Raw genomic sequence first — 24,534 nt, forward strand, 5'->3', positions numbered from 1 at the left:
CCACACTGGAGTGGGTTTGCTGCTGTGGTCCTGTGGGACTGCAGCCCATGACCAGGATAAGGTGATATCCCCTCCACACCCAAAGCTGGCGTGTGAACACCCTGTTCAGAATCGCCCATAGATTTGTCACCCTCCTGCCCCGAGTAGAAGTGAACCTGGCATGCAAAACCACAAGTACTGAGTATGTCAAGGCAACAGCCATCTCTGATATTGCCAAATCGATTGCAACAGCCCAGTTGCAACATTCTTGCTGAGTATCCATAAGGGCTGTCCTCTAACAGTGCTGCTAGGAGAGCCCATGCGCCAGGAGGTGGCCAGCAGGGACAGTGAGAAAGCTTCAGACAAGCAGATCTCCTGTACAGCAACTTGCGCACGGAGGGAGCGTCCTCATGCCCTTCCGTTTAAGCGTGTATTTAAACCAACAGGTGCTCTAATGCAAAGGCAGAGACACTGAGTACAAGCCAGCGCACCATACCCAAGTGGCAGACTTCACATATTTGAAATCTGCTTTAATACAGCAAAGGATGAATGAGGACTTGTTAAAAAAAAAAAAACAAACAAAAAAACAAACCAGTGATAAAGTGTTTTCTCTAGCAATCAGAATTGTGATTGAACAAGATTACCAGCTCTGGTGGAGAAGAGGACTAGTAGAAGAAACCACGGCTCATGTTGCTGGTACTGGTATTATCCAAGGCTGGAAAGAGATTTATTTTAATATAATATTGCTGCCCTCTAGTGCTTAGGAAAAGAATCTGCCCACAATTACTAGCCATAAACAGACATTTTTTTAGGTAAGGGAAGCATGCTATTTCCAGGAATGAACAGGAAAAGGATCAAAATAGTCAGCAATATCTATAAAGGCAAAAATTAAAGACATCTCTGAATGGGTATAAATCCATATATCCATCAATTATTTCAAATTACCTATATCAGTTTAGACCACCCCTAGAATCTTGCTCATTTTTGTTTCCAGTATCAACAGACTATCAACAAATAGATCTTCGACCTTCCCTTTACTGTATCCTGAGGCAAATGCTTTCATCAAGAGACTATAGTTGCTGAAGATAAGGTGTCAATGGCCAATAACCCACCTAGTGCTCTTGACACTAAAACTGACAGATGGTACAGGAACACGCTAATATATTATAGATATTATTAAATTATCTTCTGACCTCAATGATAACTTCAGGTCAGCAGTTAGAACATCCTTCCTGGTCTCCAAAATATGCTCCACATACCTCTGCCTTTGCTGTACCTGTTCTGTGGCTAAAGTTCATTAAAATAAACTATGTGCAAAATAATCTCTACTCACATCTGCTTAAAAAAACCCCAACAACCAAATGAACAAGCACTTAAACCACTCTGTTGCTTCTGATTTTAAAATGATAGCTCAGGTCTGTGAGAAGCAGCTCAAAACAACTTCAGCTACCTTTCCTCCCTCCCCTTCCAAAGCAATTTATTGCATATCCATTCAATTAAAAAAACATTGTTGTGTTAAAACTCACCTCACAAAAATGAAAACTGTAAGTCTTCAGTCTCTGGGGAGATCTGTCAGAAGCAGCAACGCCTTCCTCAGCATCCCCATCTCACTGTATAAGGCAATTAACCTTCACAGTGTTTGCCAGATAACGGCATATTCAAGCTGGAATGTAATTCTTCAGCTGGTAAAGCTCTTCTCTCTTGCCACTGCTGAAGACAATCAGCATTTTATCCATTATTTTGTCCATTTATCTGGACAACTGCAACATTAGTTTTTGCTTTACAAAGAAACTCTAGCAGTAAGGGAAGGAATTTCAGGCCTTGTGGTAAGATCACAGAACTGACACCTTCGTTTTTCTGAGTTCTGTCTCTAATTTTCTGAGTTGTTATGGAAAAATCTCTATAGATTATATTTTCCCTGTCTCGCTGTATATCTGACATATATTCTGTGATGTCTGCTAGAACTGTAGACACTTCCTTTTGAGATTACAGTAATTTCTTACAGTTGTGAAAAAGTCTGGCTAACCTTTTATTAAGCCTTTAGACTGCTGTCTAGCCAAATCCCAAAAACAGGTAGCAACTTTCTGCCCACCTGAAGTCCCTCCTGTGTCTATGATGGTTTATCGCATTACTCTGTATTTCCAGTCATGTCACCTGCCTGTGCCCTTATGATGTATTTATATCCCTGTATGCACGTACCTGCGTGTATGCGAATTATGCTGCTGATGAGCAGCCGGTTCCTCCCTTCCCCTGTATGCTGGCTGCACCAGTGATGGCAGCACCTGCGTGATGACGTCTCTCTGCCCCAGCAGGATCCTGGAGACAAGGCTTCCTTGATGTGCCCATCCTGCTTCCCAATGCCCTCTGCAGAGGCCACTGCTTGTGTCAGCTGCGATGTTCAAACTTGGTTCCTACCACCTGTTTCGCAGAGATCACATACCTGGGGAGGCAACAGCAGCTGAATTTGAATGTCAAAGCTGTTGCAGTGAAGAGGTTGCTGGTAAACCACAGAGACACACCAGAGTCCTCCAGTTACTGGAGCAAGTAAGGCTGGGCCACTGAGATCTGCATCAGCCTGGTTCTCTTGAGCTGCTGGTTGCAATCAACCAACCTGTTGTTTTGATTTTACATGTCAGAGACCTAAATCTAGGGACAACCTGCAGACATGTAGTTTCAGGCAGGGGAAAAAGCAGCATATTGCCTTGGACTTGATGATTTTTAAGGCCCTTTCCAACCTTAGTGATTCTGTGATATGAAATGATGACCTGAAATAGCCATTGAATCATGGTCGTTGTCAACTGTCCACAAGCTGTCCGTACAGTGTTAATAAAGATGCAGTGGTAGCGGATAAGAGGTTTAAAGAAAGTCTTACAGCAGAAGAGTCCAGGAAATAAATTCAGTTTACTGAAAGGAAGGGGAAGGATGTAGTAGGAAACTGGTCAGAGAAGGATCTTCAGTTGTTGCAAGAAGCAAAAACTGCATGCACGCAGAACTAGAAACATAGCAAGAGGGATTCACCAGTCAGACAAGTGACTCAAGCACCAGCGCGGACCATGTATTTCAGTAAATCATGAGTGGATGTTTTCACAGAAGATAGTTTCCTTAAAATGCTTCAGGGAAATCCAAAGGCCTGTTGTTATGCTGAGATCAGTCTAAGCCCACATCTTCTGGCCATAAAAACTCATGACTCAGTTAACCTCTAAACTTACCAGCCATGTCCGATTGTGCAATATTTATTCCTGTTTATACTACAAATATAGCAAACTAAGCAGTTTGTGCTACTACCTCAGTGTCTGCAGTTACTTCCTAGATACCACGTAGTTACTACTGCGGCAGGAAAGGCCAGCTGCTGATTAAAACTTGATAGTTAGAAACAGGTCTTCTGGGGTCTATTCCATGCTCTGCCCTACATGCAACAGAGCAAATAATTCTCAGTGGCCAAGCCTGAACCTGTTGTCTGCTCTCTAGAAGGCTAAAATTAGCATGCTGCAGGTAAACAACTTTCTCACAATCTTTCTACAAAGGAGACACCTCAAACCAGAGCTGATCTGCTGGATTTCATTGCTCTTATTCCATTTCCCCACCTATAAAATGGAGATTCACTGAAAAACAAACAAACAAAAAGGTAGCTTACTTCTTGTGGGATGACTAAGAAGTTTCTGTGCTTTGTTTCCAGGGGCAGTGAGAATCATGATACTATTGCAAGGGATGTTTGGGGGTTTGGAAAGAGAATGTCCCAAAAAGAGTTTGCAGTGGTAAACTCACCCTGCAAAAAGAGGAAAGCATGGGAGGTCAGTGATGAGACCTGAGCTGGCTGCAGACGTCTAAATCCTCACTGTCACCAACGAACCCAAAGAGTCAGAGGCTTCATCAGGGAAATGCCTACCTTATCCCCTTGTTGATGGTTTCTTTCCATCTCAAGGCATCCTTTTCTCCTTAAGGAGAGATTTTTTTAAATCTGCCTGGGAAGAAAACATTAGGGTCTCTCCTCTATTTGTAACAGTCCTTTAGGACAACCCTTCCCAGTTCCTTTCTCACTAGCACTAATGGTGTTTCATAGCTGGAGTGTGTGTTTGGTCCTGTGACCAAACACCAGGATGAAGGGCTGAGATGCCAGAACCTCCCGAGTTACTGCCAGGACTTTCTAAAGGGGATGTCTCCCGGTTCAATCTTCCATCTGATTGAGAATCACAGAAATTGGAAAAGACAGCAAGGAAGCTTGAGTTGGAAGAGACAGGTTAAATCCCCTTGGACTGGCCAGCAGCAACAGCCATCCAGCCTAGACACATGCCATTGGCTGTCAAATCCCGTTAGACATGGGATGATGCACATCAAACAGTAATATTTATCACAAAGCTGAGTGCATGACCCACTTCAGAGAGAGCTGATCCTTTCATTTCCATCTAGGAGTGATCCTGTGAGTGGACACTGTACCTCAGTACCATGACTTAGGGGATACCTCTGTGCAAGTCATGGCTAAAGATGTAGGGGAGGAACCCATAGCCCATGCACAGGAAGGTGATTTTCTGGTGGATGCTGCCCAGATGAAAAGGCAGCAGGGAGTGGAACAGGAACATATGTACCCAGGCCCACTGGAAGAGCAAGCAATTTACTATTTGCATGTATTTGCTTCCTTTCTGGTGCCAGTGTTACTTTTAGTCTCCTTACCACTTTCCACTGCCTCTCCAGCAGTTGAATCAGACTGTTAATATCAGCCTTCAAAGCTGCACAGTTGATTCCCCAAATCTCCCATCAACCCTACTTGTATCCCAGGTCCACAGGCTAGAGCAGAGGGAAGAGATACAAGAGAACAGCCATCAGCGCCTCTCCCTGTATTTTGTTTCCTAGGCAGATACTTGATTATGCAGTTCATTATCATATGAAAGCTGAGGCATGAGGACAATCGCTGTACACAAGGGAAGGCCAAGGGTTAGGGCTGGCATGTTGGATATATTGCATTAGCTTGTTGTGTTTTTTCCCTTTTGCACTTAAGTTGCACTGTTTTTTTGTTTTTTGGGTTTTTTTTTTGTTTGTTTTTTGGTTTTTGTTTTTGGGGTTTTTTTTTGTGGCTTACATGTCATGGTCTCTGATCCCCTGGTCCTACTCCAGTGTTGCTACATAATTGCATATCTCGGCTTCTACATTCGCCACTTCTTATGGGTTGCAGTAAAAGGAAGATGCGCGAGTCTTAGAGGTACTTCCTCACTGACAGGAACTGGTCTTACCTTTCACATTTTTGCTAAAACTCTTTAGCTGGGGAAGAGAAAAAGGGAAGCAGTCTACTGTAAAGGGTCTAAAATCAGTTGTGTTTCCACACCTGTGTTTCATATGAAACAGAAAGGACATATATTTAAGTAGCACTTTTTTCCAAATCACATATGAATGACAGAAATAATGGTGTTTCTCCAAATGCAGGTGCTTTGTTTCTTTACACAGCACATTGGGCTTATTCTTTCAAGGTTTTCAAGACATACAGCATTAGATACTGAGTTAAGAAAAAAAAGATAGATGTTCTTGTTCAGTTTTGTTTTATTATCACATGAAGCTTTCTTATCTATTGAGAAAACACACTGCAGGCTGATGAAGCTAGTACAAGGAACAAATTCTGGGAAAAATAAACCAAAATTGTTATTAATAAAGCTACGACTCTTAAATTTCCCAAACCTAATTTTTTGTTTCGTCATTTCTGTGACTCTCTCAACTTTAACCAAAGCCCAAGAACTTGAACCTAACCACTTCTAAACAAAACAGACAAAACTCAGTTATTTCTAAGGTGGAACATGCCAATTATGCTTAATTGGCCAAATCTAAAGATTCCCCTTAGAAGCTGTCAATTAATCCTTCTCCACAATTTTTATCATTATACAAGGTAACCTCTTCATCCCCCACAAAACAGAAGAAACTATCCACAAAACCCATCAGCCCCTGAAATGAAACAAATCAAGCATAAGCACTGCTAGGCCTCTACTCATTGCCATTGTGCTAAGCAAAACATTTGTCCATATGTATGAATGATACCAAACTCTCCTGGCAGAGGCTAAAACAAACCTTGCTAATTTTGTGTAGCAAATACCCAGGTTTATGTACGTACAAAATTTTCATCTCCTATGAACCAGACTATCTCATTTCACATGAACTCGATAAGAAAGTGATAAAATCCCTCAGCTATGCTAAGAAAATGTCCTGACCTTCATCCTAATTAGGACATTCACACCTGTAGTGAAAATATTTAACATTTGTTTTAATCAGATTTAAAACAATGCATAAACTTTAAAGACTGTATTTTTATGTCCATAGTGTCACCTATTAAAAAAAGGAAGGATTTTAAAAATGTGACTTGCTTATTGCTCCTGATACTATTTTCATTGCATAAGATGAGTGAATCTGTGGTTATATTGTTTTGACCAGGAGAGGGAAAGCTAACAGAAACATGGATATTGATTCTAAGGTTAATTAAAAAATCTTGGAAAAATAAACTTCTGAGAAATCTGACCTAGAGGTTTGCCAACTAGACTTTGTCTGCAAGATCAGTCATAATCGAACTTGTTTTGAAAGTCCAAATGGACTATGGGGCAGCTCTGATGGAGAGTGTGGGTTTCTTATTTTATCCATCTCTGCAAGTCCATTGAAAAGAAGCATATGTAACAGGAAAGCATCACTAGCTTTTACATGCCTTCAAACTCTGCTGGGTATCTGCTCAAACAGCAACACTGTTAGGAATGCGATCTGGGGAAAGGTAGTAGTAAGGAAGCTTTTTGTTCTTGTTGCGCTCGGTGATGGCATTGACGATGTCATCCAGATTCTTGCGGAATTTTGCCATAGCCTCTTTCACTGGCTTCTCCACGAAGTGTTCATCTGGGTATGTGCCCAGAAACAGCTAATTGAAAAACACCAAGAAATCATACTTTGAGAAATCAAAGGCTCTTCTGTCTCAACATTATGTCATCCAGCAGAACAACACCCAGAGCTTCACAAATGCTACTTTTAAAATAGTACAATCAATATTTAAGCTAGCCTACACTGGCACTGCCAATGAAAGATGTTGTCCCATCATCCTTCCACTGTTGGCTGCTTTTTTCCATAGTGCAGGTTCAGGTGTCTGTGTGGCACCACCTCCACCTGCAGGGAGCTGATCCACTCAAAAATAAGCACTTTTTTTCAGGCTAGTAGTCAGACAGATCAGTTTCCCATGCCAGATCACAGCTGGTCAAACATTGGTGCTGCTAAAGGAAAAGGGCAGCATGGGAGGAGAATGAACAGCCAGGGATGAAAATGGAAGACGACTGCTTCTTTCAGTGACAGGGGAAGTTTCTGTTGACTTAAAACCATCCTTCTAAGTTCAACCTGACAATTGCTTTAGTCACCTTGGACTCTGAGGGTGCACTGAACACCACATTGTCAATATGCATACTGGTATATTACCTGCTTTAGGTAACCACTTCCCATGAGACTACCCATACTACTAGCTTCTCAGCTGACACCTGCTTTCTTCTTAAAGAGAAACGTCACTTGAAGTACCCTCTATCCACCATCTTCCACTTAAGGATTTCAAAACACATACTCCAGACACAGCCTCTGGGTGAGACAACCAAGTAGCTACAACTCTGTTTTACATAAGGGAAATGGCTATAGACCATGCCTACAAGGCCTCCCATAGGCTTGTTTTGTTTGCACTCCACGCCAGCGAGGCACAAGCCACAACTGTAGTGCACATGGCACTGGGGCAGATTTTCGAAAGGGACAGGACGTGGAGACACAGCCATGCTGTAGCTTCTCTAGCTGTGTGATGCAGTCAACACACTGGAGGGAAGGGATGCCATCCAGAGGGATCATGACAGGCTTGAGAGGTGAGCCTGTAAGAACCACATGAAGTTCAATAAGGTCAAGTGCAATGCCCTGCACATGGGTTGGGGTAATCCCAAGCACAAATACATGCTGGTGGAGAATGGATTGAAAGCAGCCCTCAGGAGAAGGACTTAGGAGTGTTGGCTGATGAGAAGCTCAACATGACCCAGCAATGTGTGCTTGCAGCCCAGAAAGCTAACCATATCCTGGGCTGCATCAAAAGAAGCATGGCCAGCAGGTTGAGGGAAGTGATTGTCCTCCTCTACTCCACTCTTGTGAAACCCCACCTGGAGTACTGCATCCAGCTCTGGGGCCCCCAGCATAAGAATGACATCGACCTGTTGGAGCAAGTCCAGAGGGGGGCCACAATGATTATCAGAGGGCTGGAGCACCTCTCCTGTGAAGACAGGCTGAGAGAGTTGGGGTTGTTCAGCCTGGAGAAGAGAAGGCTCCAGGGACAACTTACAGCAGCCTTCCAGTACCTGAAGGGGGCCTACAGGAAAGCTGGAGAGGGACTTTTTACAAGGGCATGTAGTGATAGGACGAGGGGTAACGGCTTTAAACAGAAGGAGGGTCAATTTAGGTTCGATCTAAGGAAGAAATTCTTTGCTATGAGGGTGGTGAGGCACTGGAACAGGTTGCCCAGAGAAGTTGTGGATGCCCCATCCCTGGGACTGTTCAATGCCAGGCTGGATGGGGCTTTGAGCAACCTGGTCTAGTGGAAGGTGTCCCTGCCCATGACAGTGGGGTTGGAACTAAGTGATCTTTAAGGTCTCTTCCAACCCAAACCATTCTATGATTCTCCACCAGTACTGCTGGGGCAAGGAGTGGAGAAAACCCTTGTGCCACTGCAGCCCTCTTCCTCCAACACAGCATTCTCACTTGGCAACACCCTGCTTGAGTTTAGAAACTTTCATTTTGGCTGACACACAGCCTCAGAGTAAAAATACAACTTCTTGCTCAGAGCTGGTTTGCATCTGGCAGAACAAGGACAAACCCACACCACTGATACATCTCCACAAAAAGCCAAATGTGGTCAAGTCAAGCACAGAGCAGCACTACAATCTTATGAGTCCTTGTGGTCTTGCCATGGCCCTCATGGTCTCACCTACATCTCCATCACCTAGAGAAGACAAGTCAACTTACTTCATTATCCTGGAATTGGCTCAAGGCCCAGACAGCTCCAAGGTGCCAACAAGAGCGTCCCCTGTCTGGCAGACTCTCCACAATTTGCTTGATGGTGACTGTCCCCTTTTCTGTCGGAGGCGGGCAGCGCATTGTTGGTGGGGCATTGGGAATCCAGGAACACCAGTCATACTGCACAATAAAGTGAAAGAGCACAGTGAAAAGCTACAGTGGCTGGTATTTAGGAACACTGCAAAGAAAATCCGGAGTCTTGAGTTTGCTTCTGTAATATGAGCCTCTCAGAAAGAGAAGATACTAACTAAAGGACAGAGAGTTGCTCTAGATAAGGACTGATGGAAACAAGGAAGTCCCTACTGTATATCTCAGGGTGTCACAGGGGAGAGAGTTGGGCTGTCTAAATGGGAGTAGTTATCCTGCTAACCACAGGCATGTGCCACACAGCCCAAATTCACCAGCGAGGCTAAGGACTTAGGTATTTTATTAAACAAAGCTCTCTTCTGATAATCTGAGGCAACCTCTGATAAAAAAAAAAAAACACTATAACTGATAAAAATCTCATTTTCTCCAGCTGCTCTTTTTACAAAATTTGCTCTAAGAACATGCCCACAGTACTCTGGTCAGGCAGTAAGAGAGGTAATCAGATTTAATCTGGGTATCTACCTAAAACCGCAATATCTATCTATCTATTTCGTTTCAGTATTACCTCTGTGACTTTGATTAGCTGCAAGATAATTTTGTGGGGGAGGAGCAAAGGGAGATTGAAACCAGAATCGTTATTAGAAGAGCTGTTCAGGATGTCTATAAAGACAGTGGCATTTGAAATTCTTAACTTAACAGGCTGCCCAGGGAGGTGGTGGAGTCACCATCACTGGAGGTGTTTAAAAACCGTGTAGACGTGGCACTTCAGGACATGGTTTAGTGGGCATGGGGGTGTTGGGTTGATGGTTGGACTTGATGATCTTAAAGGTCTTTTCCAACCTTAATGATTCTGTGATTCTGTGATTCTAAAGGATGCTGGTGCATCATGGAATATGGCATGTGGATGGGGCCATGGTGAGCATCTGACTGGGAAGTCAGAACCACTGAGGGCCCGCTTCAATGTTGTGGAATGGTGATGTCTCATTTTGCCTCAGATATGACCCCAAGTTTTGCCACCATGTGAGGTGTTGCACTTACCAAAACTTTCTTTTCCAAGCACTTTTCCGCTACCTTCATACATAACCCCTGCCCTGCCTGAGGTGAAGTCTGATTTCAGCTATGTGCCATGCTTACATTGTGCTCAATCTGTTCTCTTCAGTGCGTAGCCATCTCCTCCTACCCTCAGCCCTCTCTCTCTGCCATTTTTTCCCATGGCTGAAGACCCTTTTGCTCTGCATGCCAAATTCCCCCTCTCATTCTTTGAAGGCTCTCTGCTAAATGCTAATAGCCTGGGCAATATTAAGACATGGTTTCTTAGTGGTACTTCAATAGACAGGATTTCCTGACAGGAAGGTTGGAAGATGTCTCAGTTACTTGTAATGAAAGGTTAGAAGTGAATAGTGGCAGAGGTCCCTGGTTATGGATGTGGCACATGGATAGTGTGGGTTCATTCGACACCTGTCTCTAGACCTGCTCCAGGGCTCCTGAGCTGCAGGGATAGACAAGAGGCTCAACATGGAGAGCAACGTAGGATGTGTTTGGGAATAATCACCATAGGAAAGATGGTCTCCCTGCTTATCTGGGAGATCATCCATGCCTGAAGCCAGAACATGTGCCACAAAACCTCACAGAATCATAGAATATGTCAAGTTGGAAGGGACCCATAAGGATCATCGAGTCCAACTCCCTGCTCCTCGCAGGACTACCTAAAACTAAGCCATATGACTAAAAGCATCGTCCAGACGCTCCTTGAACTCTGACAGGCTTGGCACCATGACAACTTCATGGGGGAGCCTGTTCAAGTCATTGACCACCCACTCAGTGAAGAAGCCCTGTGCAATACAGACTGACAAAGAGATTTCCTTCTGGCTGTGAAGTCTGCTCTCCAAAATGCCTTGATGTTAGAAGAAACAGCATTTGAAAGGCAAGCTGCTACTACAGTTTCAGGGTAGATATATGTCAGTAAAGGCAGGCAGGGGTAACACAGGCTATCAGTATGTGACACATTAACCATCATAGAGGAAGTTCAAAGTTGCCAGTTGGCTTGCGCACTCAAGAAATGAGCAGCAATGCCCTTTCCATGCACTGGGAATACTAAGCACATTGGTGCTTTTGAAAATTTGACCATACATGACCAAAGCCTAGATCCTCACAGATGTGTTCTTTCAAATTTTAGTTAGTAGTATGTATGTTAGTAGTAGTTAGTATGTTAGTGGGAGTTAAGTATCTAGATATTATTGAAGATCTGGACTCCTGTCCCACTGACTTCAATGAGCCTTTACCTTGTAGAGGCTTGTCTGTGCTGCTGCAGAAAGTAGAAGTGGAGGTCCTGCAGATGTGCAAAGCAGCTTTTCACTAGTTAACTCAGGACCCTTGGTAAATGCTAGATCGCTGTACTGCTGGGACTGAGCTGTTGGAAATAGCCAGCTGCACCAGCTCAAAGACAGGCGGCATATGCAGCTACATGAACTGCAGTCACAGCACTGGGCTGCGCTGCACGTGTTCCCTAGGCCACATCTGAAAATAGGATGTATGCTGCTTCGCCACGGGCACGCTGCCAAATTAGCACAGCTTCCAACAGCAACCTGCAGTAGTCACCCCTGCATGCACTCACAGCAAGTGCAAAGTAAAGCTACTTAGCATAACTCATCACATTTCATTGCGGAATGTGCCACAGATTACCAGCACATATATCCAGGCAGTTCAGGTGGTACCTGGAAAGCATGGTAGCTAGACTGTGCACCTGAATCCTTCAGCATTTCTGAAAGGGGTCTTAGCAACCCATTTAAATGCTTATTGTTCCCCATAATAAAATCATTAAAACTAAAATATACAAGTTAGAACCCCTAAATTTGAGCTTTGGTATCTATTTAGAACCCAAAATGCCTTTCTCAGCTTCCAAAATACTTCAGTTTCCACAGGCTTCATGGGGATTTGCAGATGGCTCTGCAGTTATTTTGACCAGAAAGAGTAATGTAATGTCTGTACATCTAAAAAACATTTCTCAGACCTTGCCCTGGTAGATGCACCTCCCAGCCCAGAAAGAAGAACATTCTTCCCAGAAATTCCTACCTGACCAAAATTCACAGCTGCATGCTGGGCCGATGTGGTGAATATTATCACTGTGAGATACTCTGCTAGGTTCTCTCGTGTCCTCATCATCTTCGGAAACCCTAAACAAGGGAGAAGAAAAGCTTAAGGCACCCAGCTATGAAGTACCCCAGTTACCCAGTAGTTATCAGCTACTGAAAAGGCATGAGTTAGAGGACCGTGCAGCACTCACTGAAGAGCAGGGCATTCTCTTTCTGAATCTTGCTGTGTGGTCTAACAGGAGTTACTCAACCTCTCTGTGTTTTGGCTGTCCAGACATAAAAACAGAGTGATGCTGCCTTACCTCATATGGGTTTGCAAGACATCACCACTGTTTGCAAAGTATGTGGCATTCCTTAAGGGAAAGGCAAAGTATAATTACACCTTTAAAAAATACTGTATCCCTGTCCTTTCACCCTACCTACCCTGCAGCAAGGAACCCAGAGAGTCCACAGGGCAGGGGCCTCAGATGCTCCCTTTTTCTTCAGTCTGCAGTGCAAGCAGAGAAGGTTCATGCCAAGGAGCAAATGACCATGTGCTTGTATTTATAAAGGTCCGAGGCTCCGCGATCAAGTGCACTGCGAGAAGGAGTGCAGGGAGAGCTTATTTGCTGAAATGGGAAGTGAGGAAGTGAGAAATTCTGAAAGAGAAACAACAGAATGAGGAACAGAAAAGTTGCATCAAGCTGTCTTTGAAGGGGAATAATCAAACGGAGGTATATAAATAAAGAAGGGAGTAGTCAGGGACTAGGGAAATATTTTGCTACCAAAGCACACCCAAGCCTGTATCTCTTCTATCCACCCTGCATCGCAGTCCTGTCCTGTACTCCCTGTCCCAGCCCAGTGTGACCACAGGTCCCAGGATACCTAGAGACCTGTCAGCACCCTGGGGCAAACTGCCCGAGCTCAGGCTGCCTGTGTCGGCTGCTTCCATGTCTTCACCACCAACCTGATGCAGACATGAACTCAATCTGAGAGGGGGAAGAGGCACATGGTAGTTCTGGCCGGCCACCAAGCGCAAAGATGCACCATCCCCTCCTGTGTCCTGCTATCCTAAGTACACTGTGTTAATCTCTGAAGGGGCGTGGCGTGCTCCCAGTCAGAGCAGCCCCCCCAAGGCAGGAACGGAGACTGGAGGGTGAGCCCTGGCTACAACAGCCTCCCCCCATTTATCCTTCTTCCATTCTTTACAGACCCAGCCAAGTCCCCCTGCTCCCTGCCCCAGCCCTTGGAGTGGCAGCAGGGCAGACAGGGATGCTGCAGGTTTCCCACCTGTACTGGCAGTCCTGCCACCAGTGGCACTTGTAGCATCTCACACCAGCTGTAGCCCTGGAAAGGCTCAGTACTTGTCCCATATCAAGATGCTTTGGTCAAGCATGAAATTCCTACTAGCAGGCCATTTCTAAACTTCTCCTAAGAGAAAACTAGACAAACAAAACTGACAGCAACCAAGTGTCCCCCAGTCCTTTGCTTGTCCAGGCAAGTAGAGTCCAGAAGGCTGCTACATCAACGCATACTGGTAATGAGTGGAAACATCACAGCTTTGCCTGGAGGTCTCACACACAAACGTGTGCATGCAATGCCAAAGCCACCTGCTCCAGATCACTGGCCAACAGGTGTTTCCAGATCTAAATCAGTTACGGCAGTATGAAGAATCCCCACCCATCTGTATAAATTCCTGAAAACCTGCTTGGACAAAATGTGAGTGGAAATAAAAATCATGGTTAGGGAAAGGCAGGAGCATGTTAATTCAGGTGGGAGACTAGAGCTGTGTTATGGGTGAGAGCTCCCACAGCCAAGTCATGGTTTGCAAGAAATAAGAGGCAGTGAGAGGAGACAGAGCAACGGAAAATATTTCTTGGAAAGAATTATGAGTATCTTCTCTTGAAGAGAACAGAACAGCTCAATGATGACACAGATGCTGGACAAATGCAAAGTGCAGCAGGACAGTCCTGGGAAGGTTCTTACTTGTTCTGATTGGATGCAAGGTTTGGAGGAGAGGATTCAAGGGGTTCTCGCTGCTCCTTGTGATTTCATGTCTGGTGGTTCCAGCAGCCCATACAGACAGCCCCTCCTCTAATGCTTAAAGCATGAGCAGCCAAGATCAAAGGAGCAATCCCCAGTGTACAGAGAGATTACATGAGTGGCTCAAGCTTATGGTGAGAATCTGTGGCAAAGGAAGGAGCTGTCTCCTGCGGGAGGGAGGGCCTGATCCAGGGTCTCACCCATAAAACTGAGCATCTTTGGGCCAAGAAGGAAGAGGGTCTCCAACAGCTCAAGGCATGCTGTGCATGCAGCACTGCTGTCAGCAGGGACTCCACAAGCTGCAGACCCGGCTGGGCCGTCATTCCTTACCTGAGGCCTTCACGCCCCTCATCCCATAGACGTAGATATCTTTGACGAAGGCCTGCAGCTCTACATCCTCACACACCACCTCGTCGCTTTCGTAGTAGATGTGAATCACATCCTCTGCAAAGCTGCGGGTACAGAAACAAATGAACAAGACAAAACGAACGGGAGAAAGCAAGCTTGCCGTTCCCTGAAGACTGATCTTGCAGGGGAGGCAGATGCTGCATGGGGAAAGAGAGGGGCAAGAGCAGGTCTCGGCAACCCCTACCTCCTTCCCACAAGCAGTGGGAATGCACAGAGGCAACTTCGATTCATTTCTGACTGCAGCATCACTTCCTCCCCCCGCAAAAAGATGCTGGGCCACACTGCATCCCCCGAACAGCCCTGTGCACTTTATTCTCTCATTTGAGGCTTTGCTCCTGCCCAGACCTCTGTCCTCACATCGACATCCTTTTCTTCACTTAATACAGACTCCCTCTGGCATATCCATGGGGCTCTCGCCCTGGGAACAGGAGCTCCCAAACCGTGATACTGGCACCATCCCCTGTACTGGGGATACTCCAAAGCTGCTCCCAAATACCATTCAGATAGCTGATCCCTTCCTACCACACATCCTTTTCACAAAACCCCAGTGGAACACTCCAAAGTGGGGGTAGCCCAGGAAACCTCTCTTGGGGAGAAGAGGTCTAGTGCTTCTTCTTACACCCACTGCATACAGCAGACATCTCCTCCCTGTTCAGTTCCTCTTCTCAAAACCCCTCTTTCCATAAAAGCTTCCCAGGCTAACTCACCTCAGAAAAAAGGCTCTTAAAACACTAAGAGAACACCAATAGTTCTGAAAGCAGTAAAAAGAGGTAAGCCTGATTTCCTGAAGATTTTCATTTCATGACTGACTGGTTAACTGAGCTATGCTGAGATACTCTGTAGCTCTGCAGGTACCTATAATCTCTTGCTAAATATTTTGATAACAACCCATGAGGTGAAGCATTTGACTGCAGAAGCTGACTGATGGGATTAAGAATTGTTATCTAATACAGATCTCTCCCCTAACAGGCTATAAATTTATTGCAATTTGGAGACCTTTACAAATCTATCAATGTTGTTTCTATTAGCCAACCAAGTCAGAGTTTTTACTGAGGCAAACAACTGCATAAACATGAAGAGTTTAAGTAATTTTGTCTTCCTCTGGAAGACAAAGGAAAAGAAAAATCCTGCAACATGCAGAGATAAAGCTGCCCTGCATGAGCTCTGCCTCCATCACCTGGCACCCCTGCCAAATGCATACAGAAGGTAATCCTCTTACACAATGGCAGTATTTTAGACCCCCTTCCATGCAAATATAAATTAGTATATGAAGTGCGGATGAGGCCTTTTGGGTTGGAATATCTATCTGCAGTTTGATCAGAAATAAGAAACTAAGTATTAGAGAAGGGGTTAAAAAATTTTCCATGTGAGCCTCATTGTTTCTATAGGGATAGCCTTATCAGCGTTCTTAAGTCCAGGCCATCTGCCACATGTGAAGCAATGCTGGGGATAGAAGTTATTTAATCAAAAGAGTGGTGACTGACACCCCTGCAGATCATAGGAAATTCATGGTGACTAGACACATGCATGACCATGGGTCAGGATATCACACGCTCAAAAGGATACCGCCCACATCATTTATAAACCAAATTATTCACTTACAAAGAATCTCTCAGCCAACTTTGAGGCAGTGTAACATCTTCCTCCAGCTAGGTTAACACCCACAAGCAAACCAAATTGAGTTGACTAAGTACTATCTGGTATTTGAAAAGGCATATCTCAATCAGCAAAGAAAACACAGGAAAGAGAAGAGGGACAAATAATGGACTACCATCAAAAAAACAACCACAGAAAAGTTTTAAGTTCCCTTTTCTCTCAAATGGGCACTAACAATTGCAGGAAATATTGCAAGATAACCCCTTGCCAAAACAGAGAAAACACAGGAGACAAAGATGTACCCTACACTTTAAACATTATGCTTGCATTATAACCCCCCTACTCTGTGTACACAAAAAATCTGATTTGTAATGAACATGTTTTTCAAACGACATGTGTCCAGAAACAGCTGCATATTTAGCAAGCAACTTATGCCATGCAAAAATACATTGTTTGTTAAATGAAATGCCACTGTAGAATAAAAAACATATGAATCATTCAATTCTGAGGCAGTGTTTCGTACCTGAAAAGGAACCACATTTGTGTGGTTGAGCAGCCTTGCAATACCTCTCCTGACTCAGAATTGCTGCCTTTTCTAACAAAGCTTGAGCCTTGCAATTTTAAGGCATTTTAAGAAAGTTTTAACTCTAATCAGTTAATGCCTAGTTTACTGAGTTTCAAAACACAACTGTCGTGCAAGGCAAACATATTTCTATGCCACAAGAACCCTGACGAGCTCACATGGCTGGCTTGGACAGCTGAGTTCTCTCTTGCTTTGTGCATAGCTAAAAAAAAAAAGCTAATTAAATTCCCTTTGCAGGTCTAAATTCCAACTCATTAAATTCTGTGAAATCTTACAGAAAAAGGGACCTCTGAAATACAGAATGCAAGAAAACAGGGCTGAAAAAAGCAGGAATTAACAGTCTTTCAAGGGTGTGTGCTTGACTATATATTTTTTCTCAGATGAGATATGCTGGACTGAAAAGGCACCACGTGACTAAAAGGTCCAGGTGCTGTGGGTTTAGACTGTGATGAAGAGCAAAGCGAGCAGAGAGAAAATGAAGTCATGTCTCTGTGACAGTGACTTCATTAGCCATTTCTAGAACTATGTTCTCTTACCTCTTTATAGCCTCCCAGACTTTAATGCCGTCATCCCGGTAATAGTAGTAGGGGATATCCTCTTTGCTGTCCATCCCTTTAGTTTTAATCTCCTCGGGGAAGCAGAGGGAGCTGTAAGTCAGATCCTTCATTGCTTTCTGCACCATTTGTACATGTCCTCCTCCACCTGTAGCATTTGCCTGCAGGAAGAACGGCAAGACAGGAACAGTAGGAGATTATGTTCACTTTGTGCCGAGACTGGCTTTCCAAATTCGCAGGAGATGGTATTCAAAATGCTGGTGAATCTGTTTTTCAAGGAGAAAACCACATCTCCACATAAACAAGTATCGAACTGCAGAGGTCTACTGGAGCTGTGCATTTTGTCTTCAGACATTTCATACCTCTCCCATGAATCACTGTTAACACTCACATTTTCTCCATAGGTACAGCACCTGCTTATAATACAGTAATAAAGTACAGCAACATCGAAGTATTGAACCCAATGCACTTTCTGCCAGCCGTATGCTCCAGAACCAGTGTGTGTGTGAAGGAAAGCAGCCAGAAGTGTATTAGAACAGGGCTTTTGCTAAACTACGCACTGCTGCTACAGAGTGGTTTACAAGAAAGTGTTTAGAGGTGCAGGCTACTGTTAGCCAACCTGGAATTTAAGCCAGGAGACCAATCTAGCTGGGTGGCTACTGGTGAGTATTGGCCAGGGTTTCAGTACACATTACATTTGGAAAACACCGCGTGTCCACAACAAACAGCATTGCAAAACTCTTTAGATAATCACTGCACAAAAGCTCCCAAATGTTGCTTTTCTAGCATAGGATGCTAGCCTTGTAGCAGTAGTCAGCTTACGCTTATTGTCCTCCAGCTGGTTGTTCATCTACATTGGAACCAACAAATTCTGCAACTCGAGGATCCCTGCTGTCAGGTCTCAGCCACACATTCAGCCCACATGCACAGCGAACAGACATTATGCTTCTGTTCAAAGGGATGGGAGTGCCTGCCACGTCTCCACAGTCAGCAGTGGAGTGCAGAAGACAAGGAAAGTACCTGGATTTAACCTCTCTTTCCTCCTTGGGTGAAAAACTCTGGAGCATGGAAGATATTTTTGGTCTACTGCCAGAGGTGTAAGGGGGACAAAGTTGTCCTGAAACACAGGTTCCCTCTTTGTAAGGATTTCTGAAACCTCCTCAAACTTCCCAGTTGCTTGCTAGCATGTTGTCACAGAGACTGCTGCATGCCAACCTGTTGCAGCTCCTAGATGCAGCATGCCATTTCTGGAGGAGCCAAGGGAGGAAGAGCTGAGTACACATTAAATACCAGTGCTGTCAGATTTAGATGTTCATATCTGCACCACAGTCCATGACAGACAGCTGTGTTTCACTGACTAAGCTGAAACTGAGTTTTAATTCTAGAAGATCTGCATATCTGCTGTTTATGGCAATCCAAGAAGACAGGCTGAAATCTACACCCACTATTTGTGGACTTAGAAATCTATCTTATCTACACGTCTTTCTGTGATGCAAATTTCCTTTTGCAACCACAAATTCTTTTGCTCACCACCCTGCCCCAAGATGATACTTACTTAAAAGAAATTGGGGACTTAACTGTGTGCATACATGTGCAGGGATGTATGTGCATATCATGTTACCTCACACTCCTATACTCATACCCCAAAGTCACATCAGCTATGAGTGAGTGAGATACTGACTCACTACTGACATTGGCCAGTTCTGAATTGGCTACTTAGAGGTAGCCAAATAAATAAAATCTTTAGCACAACAATTCTGTGTGCCAGTTTCTCAGGTGTTATTAGTTATGTTTGCCCTTCAGCAGAAAGGTCAAGAAACAAGGCAATATGCGATGGTTAAAGGATAAACACACATACGGAACCATGAAGAATAATGAAGATTCGCAAAAGGGATTACTTACCTTGTCAAAAAGGCCACATTCACATATAAGCTGTTCTCGGGCTTTGGTATTGATGGCTATTGTGAACCGCATGTGTGGCACCAAGAGCTGTGAAATAGGACAAACGATGAAAGAAGGCAAATACTCTGACTGAATTCAACAGCAATCAGGTGTAAAGTTTGAAGCCCTGGAAGTCCTGGTGGCTTAGCTGTACGTTGCTTTGCAGGGCAGCCAGCCAAACTATCTCAGATGAACTATCATTAGGACTTCCTTTTGGTTTGTCAAGCTAAAATGATAACCTCCCTGACCCACATACATCCCTTCACGCAAGAACCAACCTTGAAGAGGGGATGTACAGCAGGCAGCTGCCGGAACATAGCAATGCTGAACACCTCTGAAACTAAGTGCGTCCGTAAAAGATGGGTCACTGTCTGGTGGATGTGGAAATCAGATGAGCGAACCCAAATTTTAGCTAGCAGCCAGTCATATGTGGCATCTGAAGGAAGGAATATGGGATTGTCTGGCCCAGGCTTTTGACCAAGCTGAAAGACATAAAAAGAATACAACCCCCCAAGTCATTCATGTTTAAGATGGGACAACAAGCAATGGATCACTTTAAAGACCCTGACAGTAAGCCCACCTGGATTGCAATGGGTACAATTTTATTTTCCAGATTCTTATACAGCAGACAGATGGGTGCAGCCAAGTACTGTATTGTGCATGGGTCTGTTTTATTGGCATCCACACCATCCAGCAGCTCGTAGTCCACAATGAAAATGTTTCCTTGCTGGGGGGAGGGAAGAAAAAAAAAAAAGCATGGTATGTTTTAACACAGTGCAAGCAGCAAGGCTCAGAACAAAGGTTGGGAAGTCTTGGCCAGAAGGCGGCTTCTGCCCTGTGGTTACGAGTAGACACCAGCCTGGCCTTGCTCATGGTGGCTCAGGGATGATGGCACTGAGACAGCAAGTACCTTTACACCAACTAACTGACTTGTGTCTGCTGAGCCTGTTAGTGCGCCTTTCAGCAAAGAGCGATTATGTGCTTGGCGTTCATGCAGTGACAGTAAGATGCAAATAAGTTTCACACTGCCAGCTAAAGAGACCCCCATGCTGGTCGTACAAACAAAAGCAAGGCATCACCCTTGCCAACCCTTCTTCAGCACATTAGTTCAACTCTGCGGGTGACAACAGTGTAAGACCCTACCAGGAAAGGGAGAGGCACTTCTCCTGTCTGAGGCAGTCGATCAATCCCTAATCTTTCAGAAGAAACCACTGAAAAATGACCCTTCACCTCCTGGTGACATCTCTTTAACTAAACCTGGAGAAAGGCATGGCCTGCAGCTCCAGGATAGCAGGAGAAAACAGTCAACAGAAGTATTGCCAGTCTCCAGAGACAACCAGCTTTGCCATGACCAACCATATAGCCTGAAGAGAGAGGAGATGTGGCTGAAGGCAGTTAGAACAGGGTTTGGAGGTTAGAAGCTATGAGAAGGAAAAGGTGGAGTTCAACCTCACTCAGAGCTGTACCTTCACTTCCTCCTCCAATGTCAGATTCCTTTCCAGACTGCATTCTACCATATCCATAGTCACGGGCAACTTCTTGGGTATCTCTGTGCACCTCCGGATCAGCACAGGATTGCATCCATTCAGGAACTGGTAGCCAAACATAAAATCTTCCTTCCAGTGCTGCATCACATATTCTAAAGGAAAAACAAGCCTGCAGCATCAATATCTGCACTGCATCAATATCCTACTGCATTGCAGGATTCCTCCCTTCCTCCCCACATTTTGTTTTACTGCACTGCAACTTTGACTAAGGAAAGTAGCAAGAAAAGGATTCAAAATTTGCCAGAGAATTTTAAGAAAAATCACTTAAGTTAGACGGACAATGTAATCTTTGCTTTTCACTTTGAGAAGAAGTAGATTGATAATAATTTGTTTCTCCATGTATAGAAGCAATGAGGACTAAAATATTCCACTCCTATGAAAAATACTCTCCCCATCTACAGACCACCTTGTCAGGTGTTCCATGATATTTTTTAATCTCACTTTCCAAATTCTCAGGGTATGCAATACAGAGGGATGAGTCCAAACAAGATGGCACAGGCAGGAGAAGGGAAATACAGAGCTACACGGGTAGAGAAAGAACAGCAGTGGCTGGAGCAGTTCTCTTAGCTAGAGTTTGATGAGGAACACCTGGGGAAGGGTTTTGACTTTGCCTCAGTAAAATTGCTCATTCATTGTTTTGCTTGGTTAACATTTTTTTTCCTCTGTTTATTTTTCAACTGCTAATATAAACCCAGATTAACATCTCTTCTTAATAAAATGCTAGCTTTAGGTACTCCATCTCTGTACTATTACATATGTAGTACTACTGGATGTTTTCCACAATTGCAGCGTTCTGCTACATAATGTCATGTTTCCACTTCAGCCTACAAGTTCAGAGTCAGAAAAAAACATGATTAACGTGAAAAATCCCAGGTGTCTTCAGAGGAAAAATGAAGCAAGTAAAGTTTTCCGCTATTGCTTATTTTCAGACAAGGGAGAACTTTTTCTGAAAGCAATTTATTTTTCTACAAAGGGTGAAAGGATGAAAAAGATAGGCCTGAAGGAATGCAGTGCAGTGGTAATTAAAACAAAAGTCTCAAACCCCACATTGCTTTCTAACAGAGCGGAAAAAAGCTAAGTTTACTTAAAGCTGACATTTACATAATCTCTGTCAATTGCATAATGAGTCTGGAGCTGTATCTGAAGTCTACACCAAGCAAAAAATGACTCATCACCTTGGACACAAACTGCATAACTGAAAAATGCCCTGAACTACCTTCTCCATTAGCCCTGTTTCTGCCAAGGCTTGCAAATAAGCAGATTCAGAGCTGCATTAATATAACTGAGACTGATGCTTAATGTTTAAAACTCACATAATTAGAACTTTCCTCATGAGTATGGAAATGTTATCAATGAAATTAATTGTAGATTATATCTAATTCCTGTGTTAAAAATACATTAGGAAGCAATCTTATTAAACGTAACAAATTGCTGTAATTAGTTTTTAATAGCTCTGGCTAGCTTGTGTGCTTTATTTTACACCCAAGGTTGCAGAAATTACTCTTATTTCTGTTAACTGGTCCTTAGGCAGCCTGAAGAGAAGCAAGACTTCAGAGCAGGAGGAAAAAGCATTTTTCTTTTCAGAGTCTGAACAGGCCATTCACACACATTGGAGGAACCACACGCTAACCCACTTATTGCATCTGTATATCTACTATATCTAATAACACAGTAAAATAAAGTAAAATAATGTAACCATGGGCGATAGCAGAAGGTTGGGTCTGGCTCACAAAACAAAGGCTTCCCAGCCCTGCTTTACAGAATGGAGTTTTTAATAGTATGAACAATACTGCAGAAACTGAGTGGCCTCAAATACAAAAGCGAAACACACACTCCTAGGGATTTATGTCTTTTAGTAAGAAGATGTGAGTATGAAATGACAAGCAAGACATTTAATGCAGTATGCACAACTAATTCTGACATTTTTTTTTTTAAAAGAGATGACATGGCATTGGATAAATGCCACAAGCCTTTTCAGGCCTAATTTCAAGTAAGAACCACAGCTCCTCCAGTTGTGGCCTGATTGCCCATCCTGGCTGCAGCAGGACCAGGTGAAGATGATACAGCTCCCAGGTCATTCCCAGCTCGTTGCAACCCATCCCCAGGTCTGCTGGCCTAAGAGCATCCACTTTCATGCCTGAAAGAAGTTCTGTCAAAATGACCCCTGTTGGGAACAATTTACCACTGAAAAGCATTTGAGCTGCCCTATGTCACTGACACAAGTGGCCCACAAGAACTGAGGGGAGCTACAGGTGAGGTTACAACAGCAGAGCTGAGGCAGTGGTACCCTCCCCTGGTGGGACAGGGACCAGAAGCCAGGACCGTTAGCAGCAGTGCAGCCAGGACCAAGCACACAGCTGGGATGTTAGGCAACAGCCTTTGATCTAGTCTGTGTTAACAGAGACCAGAGCATTTGCTCCCTAGCATTTGCTTTTAGTGTACAACATTTCCAAACATGACTCTTTGCAAGGTTTTCCATGTATTTAGATGGCTGAAGTGGGAAATACACGATCAAACTTTTGAAAATATCTTAACAGCTAATACGCTCTGAAAAGCACTCACACTAAGCCATCTCTAGATTTAGATGTGAAATACTTATGAAAATTCATCCTATGGAACTTGCACATACCTGAAAATATGTTTCTAAAAGCCAAAAGGGACTATGATGCCCAACCAGCCTGACCTCCAGCATAGCTCAGGACAGAGAAGGTCACTGAGCAATTCCCATTAATTTTAGTTTGTGTTAGATCATAGCTTTGCTTTTTGGTCTTGTGGGCTGTTGGTGTGATCAGCAGTCTGAGATTACAGTTTATTTATGAAAAATCATGGGAGAGCAGAAGTGTGGGTCACCCACTTCCACCCTAATCAGATATGTTCAAGACAACTAATTAGTCATTCTATGCTGCAAACATGAAAAAATGCTGATAAACCCACCAGAGATTGTGTTGCTGATTCTGACAAAGATCCTCTCGAAGTCTGCAAAATCACTCCAGGACGACTGGAACATGTGCATGAAACGGTTGACATAAAGATTCTCCATCCTAAAAACAAAATGAAACAAAACTTCTCAAAAAAAATCAGCTCCAGCTTCCTCAAAATCTTTCCTCATTCTTTTTCACCCTTTTATATATTTTTTATATACAATATAAATTTTTCAGTGGTGGAATGTGAGATTGGTCACCCTACAGAATCTAATTTGCCACCTGTACACCTACACACAAGCATGAAGGGCATTTCACGAGTCCGGTCCCTGCTACTGCATTTATCGAACTCCATTCTAGAGCTGCTCTTTTATCGTGGTTTAGCCCCAGCCGGCAAATAAGCGGGTAGCGAGATCAGTGCCTGCATTCTCCACCACTGGACTGACGAAAAGGAGAAGTGGTTGAATAATATGCAGATTCCAGAGAAGCTGGACTGTCCTTGACTACTTAGCAACAACTCAAAACATCAGCACCTTATCAACAGTTTCTCATCCCAGATCCAAAACAGCCTCACACTAGCTTCTGTGAAGAAAACCAGCTCTATCCTGGCTGAAACCAGGACATCTTGGCAGCCTACAATGTCTGTGCTGTAAGACCTACGTCATACAAAAACCATAGTCAGAAAAACTAGTGCTTCACACATCGTCAGCAGTTAGCATCTGCTGGAAGTGGTAAGATCATTATTAGCACCAGTTCAGAGGG

At 43.9% G+C, this 24,534-nt stretch overlaps 1 protein-coding gene across 1 annotated transcript in view; it reads right to left on the minus strand.

The window, feature by feature from the left end:
- Positions 1–6,676: 6,676 nt before the first annotated feature.
- ALOX5 (arachidonate 5-lipoxygenase) overlaps positions 6,677–24,534 on the minus strand; it is a gene marked incomplete at its 3' end in the record, with an annotated part of 34,833 nt that continues 16,975 nt past the window's right edge. Inside the window, exons 5-14 of the mRNA XM_082002120.1 lie at positions 23,786–23,892; positions 20,771–20,943; positions 19,885–20,031; positions 19,583–19,786; positions 19,266–19,352; positions 17,346–17,524; positions 14,553–14,674; positions 12,181–12,281; positions 8,971–9,141; positions 6,677–6,856 (exon numbers count right to left, since the gene is read on the minus strand). Of these exons, the coding sequence (XP_081858246.1) occupies positions 6,677–6,856; positions 8,971–9,141; positions 12,181–12,281; positions 14,553–14,674; positions 17,346–17,524; positions 19,266–19,352; positions 19,583–19,786; positions 19,885–20,031; positions 20,771–20,943; positions 23,786–23,892 (1,471 nt within the window). The remainder of the gene's footprint in view (positions 6,857–8,970; positions 9,142–12,180; positions 12,282–14,552; positions 14,675–17,345; positions 17,525–19,265; positions 19,353–19,582; positions 19,787–19,884; positions 20,032–20,770; positions 20,944–23,785; positions 23,893–24,534) is intronic.

This window comes from Phaethon aethereus (genome assembly GCF_964289735.1).
Source record: "Phaethon aethereus genome assembly, chromosome: 7".
NCBI lineage: Eukaryota > Metazoa > Chordata > Aves > Phaethontiformes > Phaethontidae > Phaethon > Phaethon aethereus.